Source organism: Pseudopipra pipra, chromosome 7, assembly GCF_036250125.1.
Source record: "Pseudopipra pipra isolate bDixPip1 chromosome 7, bDixPip1.hap1, whole genome shotgun sequence".
NCBI lineage: Eukaryota > Metazoa > Chordata > Aves > Passeriformes > Pipridae > Pseudopipra > Pseudopipra pipra.
In genome coordinates this window covers 2,173,813-2,177,809 of record NC_087555.1, presented here as the reverse complement: position 1 = coordinate 2,177,809, position 3,997 = coordinate 2,173,813, and the positions used below count along the sequence as shown (strand labels likewise).

General features: G+C 48.4%; 1 protein-coding gene across 3 annotated transcripts in view; it reads left to right on the top strand.

Annotated features, from left to right (window-relative positions):
- Positions 1-3,997, top strand: part of ZNF804A (zinc finger protein 804A) — a 148,087-nt gene that overhangs the window by 1,000 nt on the left and 143,090 nt on the right. For 2 of the 3 annotated variants that reach the window (XM_064660184.1, XM_064660182.1), the window contains exon 1: positions 191-381. The exons of the other annotated variant lie outside the window; for it this stretch is intronic. In XM_064660184.1, coding sequence (XP_064516254.1) covers positions 271-381 — 111 coding nt within the window. In that variant the 5' untranslated portion in view covers positions 191-270. Of the gene's footprint in view, positions 1-190; positions 382-3,997 lie in introns of those variants that run through there. 3 annotated transcript variants of the gene reach the window in all.

Genomic DNA, 3,997 nt, shown 5'->3' with positions numbered 1-3,997 from the left:
ACAGCGCTCGGTACCAGCCCAGTGGCTCCCTGCCATTGGCTCAGTGCAGCCGACCGGCAAGGCTGCTCGCTATAATAGCACTATGCCTGCCAGCGGCGGCGGCAGCTCGCTCGGCTCCGCCGCGGCCGCCCCGCCGCGCATCCTCCTCCTCCTCCTCCTCCCGCGGCCGCGCCGCGCCTGAGGGGCCGCACCCCCGGCCCCGGCAGCGCCGGCCCCGGCCCTCCCCGCCCGGCCCCGCCGAGCCCGGCCTGAGGAGGCGGCCCCGGCCCCATGGAGTGCTACTACATTGTCATCAGCTCCGCGCACCTCAGCAACGGGCACTTTCGCAACATCAAGGGAGTTTTCCGCGGCCCCCTCAGCAAGAACGGGAACAAAACTCTGGTAATGGCCTTCTTCCCTTGCCTCTCCCTTCCCTCCTCCTCCTCCTGCTCGCAGCGGCGGCTCGGGCTAGCGGGAGCCGGGGGCCGCCCGCCCGGGCTCTGCCGCCGCGGGGACGCGCTGCGCTCCCGCCCGCCGCCTCCCCGGGGCAGGTGCGGGGTGTCCCCGCAGAGCCGCCGGGGTGGGGCTGCCTGCGGAGGGAGAGCCCGGGGACCCTTCGGGGCGGGGAGCTGCAGGGCTGGGGCTCCGCAGCCCGGGGGAGGTCGGGGAGAGGCGGCCGCTGCTCAGCGGAGGGCATCCCTCGGCGGGGGGGGCTCCGTGCCGTGTCCCCCTCCGTGACTCCCCGCCGTGTCCCCCCGGTGCGGGGACAGCCGGAGGTCCTGCCCGGGGAAGTGCGGGAAGGACCCGAAACTTGTTTACTTGCTTGTCCGAGCCCCTTGGGTAGAGAGATGCGTTTGTTCGAGCACAGCTTCAGAAACGATACAGGGTTTTGTTTGTCGGCTGCCAAGTTTTTTTTGAAAGCAAACCTCGGGGTTTGACAGGACTTGGTGGCTTTAGGCAGTTCGGCTAGATGCTCCGGAAAGTGTGCACAGGCTGCTCGAACTGTTTCTGTATTCATCCTCCATACTTAGATATCTTGACATCTATTGGGTTTCCGATGGTTTTGCTGACTTGCTTGGACTCGCTTCGTGCTGTTACTGAACTTTAATGGAAGAGTGACGACGCAATAGCATTGGCAATACATGTGCTCTCCTGCTTGCTCAGATAGAAGGGATGTAGGATAACAGCAGGCTGGGCGAGCTGCATCACGTAACATCTCAATCACGGCACAACAAAGTGTGGACAGATGTCTGGAGAGGAGGATGGAGCTGAAAGAGGGGCTTAGCCACGTTGTTTATCTCTCTCTGTCATCGCTGCCTTACTCCGAAATCCCCTTTGGAGGAGATGGAGCAGAACTTACCACATCCTTGTTCCCTCGAATGCACGACCTATATTGATGGGGAATTTACTAAAGTACTTAACGTTTGCTAGAGTTGGCAAGCTTGCAGTTTCTCCCTAAATAAAGAGATTAAAGCAAGTCTGAGCCAAGTCATAAAAATAGTAACTACTACGAGAGAATCTGAGGCAGATTTTTGGACTGTTTCAAATGTGAATTCCTGCTTTCACGTTGTGAATCTTTACGATTTTACTTGCTGTGGATTCTGCATATTTTTTCTGTTAGGGTTCTTGGAATTTTAAACAAGTGTTGTAGTATCCATGAGATGGCAATATGTGTGTAATATTTTACTGTTACAGTTGCAAAACTAAGACCTACTGTAGAAATATTTGGTACACTTCAAATAATTGCATGATACATCACCTTCTTTTCACTGAACAATCTCAGTAAAGATGCATTTGGCAGAACTGAGAATACTCTGATGTAACTTTTGGACTGTATATTGTCTTGCAGTTCATAATGGGTTCTGCTCCAGCAGCATTTTATTATTTTTATTTTTTTTATTTTCTTGTGGCCAAAAAGCAGCCCTGTATTCTCCATATTCCTGATTGATTTATTTACTGGTGAAAACATTAGCGGCCAAAAAATTTATGTGTGGGCAGTGAGTAGTGTAGCTGGCAAAGTTTCTGCTGAGTTAAAAAGGAAGATGTTGGCTCTGTGGGCGGCAAAATGAAATCCTTCACTACGAAGTAAATAGTATAGGTGCAGGCATCAAGACTTTTATTTCTGTTCAGGCTATTTTTAATTTATAGGAGCTAAAGATACTGCTGGGTTGTGATAGAGGGTGATTGTATGGTTCAGAGTGAGAGTTCTGAGGCACTGGAGTACAAGTCAGTCACTTCCATGGGAAGATCAGATGTTTATTGTTTCAGAGGATCGGTCCCTTTCGCTGCAAATAAACTTTCAGACTTGATGAAAATATTTATTAATACAAAGTAGAGTATGTTTTTAGAAGTTTCAGTAAGCACATGGGCTTTTAATATCCTCTTGGTGTCTTCCATCCTAGGATGAGACTGGGAGAAACAGCAATTTGTGAAGCTAAAAATCAGGAATTTTGAGCTGCTCTAGCTCAGACATATTTTCCTATTTTGCTTTAAAGTATTCATTTCATTGCCTCTTCATCCGTTCTCCAAACTTTCTAAAATCACTGCTTCCTTGTAAAGTGAGAACCTGAAAACAGCCTCTCCTTGTACAGGGTAGAATTGCTGCCGTGAAAAACTTACATTTGTTAAGCTTTGATTCTCTTTCAGAGTTCTGCCACCACACTCTGTCTAGAAATAAAGATACGTGCTGCAGTAGAATTTCACAGCAAGTAGGAAAGTGCTGGTTCTAGTCAAATGGTGAAGTTGTGCTTTCAGGATGATTTTATATGGTGTATCTTCAAACCTGGAGCTGATTAGGTTTCAAGGGAGGAAGCTCCTTGGACCTTTTGGCTACTGTCCCCTTCTGGAGTGACCTACCACTCACCTGAAACTCATCTTTTTCTGCCCTGCTCTTCAGGAGAGATCACTGAAAAACATTTTCCCTGACTGATTGTCCCTGCAGGTGATCCTGACGTTTTTGTCCTCTCTCTGTGTCCTGTTTCACACAGAGTTAGTCATTTAAAGCTTCGTGAAGTTTTGCGTCAAAACTCCCAGAAGGTAACAGGAAAAAAGAGTTACAAACCTTTTCTCACCTGGTAGGGGACATGAAGAACAAAGCTTTGTCCTTCTATAAAAGTCTTTCTCAGTGGAGAACATCAGAGAGTTACTTTTTGGTAGATAAGAGGGAATAACACTGTTTCTATGGCTTGGTTTCTAGGCATGGCCCTTCTCCAAGGCATAAATATCTGTAATGCCCATTGAGTGCAGGGCTTTGAGATGGGCTTATTTGGGCAGTGGAGAGAAGTGGCTGAGGGATAAAGATGTGAAGTGAGGGTGGGAAGGCCACAGTTCTGTTCCTCAAGGGAAGACATTTTGGGAAAACCTGAGCTCAGAGTGAAGAGCACAAGAGGGAACAAAGGAAAGGCTGGATTTAGGTTAGCTGTGGAAACAGGTTACTGTAAAAACTTTTTTAATTAAATAAAATACGAACAAAATGCCTGTGAATGAACCTTTAGTGAGACAGTGGTGGGAAATAAAGGGATGTGTATTTACATATAGTTCTGGGTATCTGATAGCCCAGCTTTGCACAGTACCCAGTGTCTGTGCTCCCCCATGGGGTAACTCTTTGGGTAGGGCCGCCTTACCCAGTTGTAATCTGCTGCTCCTTATCAGGAAGCAATGAATTGATGGGAAATGGGCTTTGATGGGAATTGAACTGTGAGCAATGAATTGATGGGAAACGGGCTTAGCACTTGTGGAAGAACAGCCTCGAAAACTCAAAGTTACTCCAGAAGATGTATGGTTAAAAGAAATTGGTGGTATTTGGGCTGTTGGATAAGACTTTGTCCTCTCCCACTGCAGGTTGTACTGTCTGAAATATCCCTCAGATATGCACAGTCTCACTGCAATAGTTAATCTGCTGTTGGAAGGCTCTGTGGCATCTCTTTGGAAGGGGCATTTTGTTGGTGTACCAAGTGAAGCAACTGCTGTCTGGTCTTTATGTGGCAGGTGTTTTTTGAACAAGAAAGTCAAAACTTAC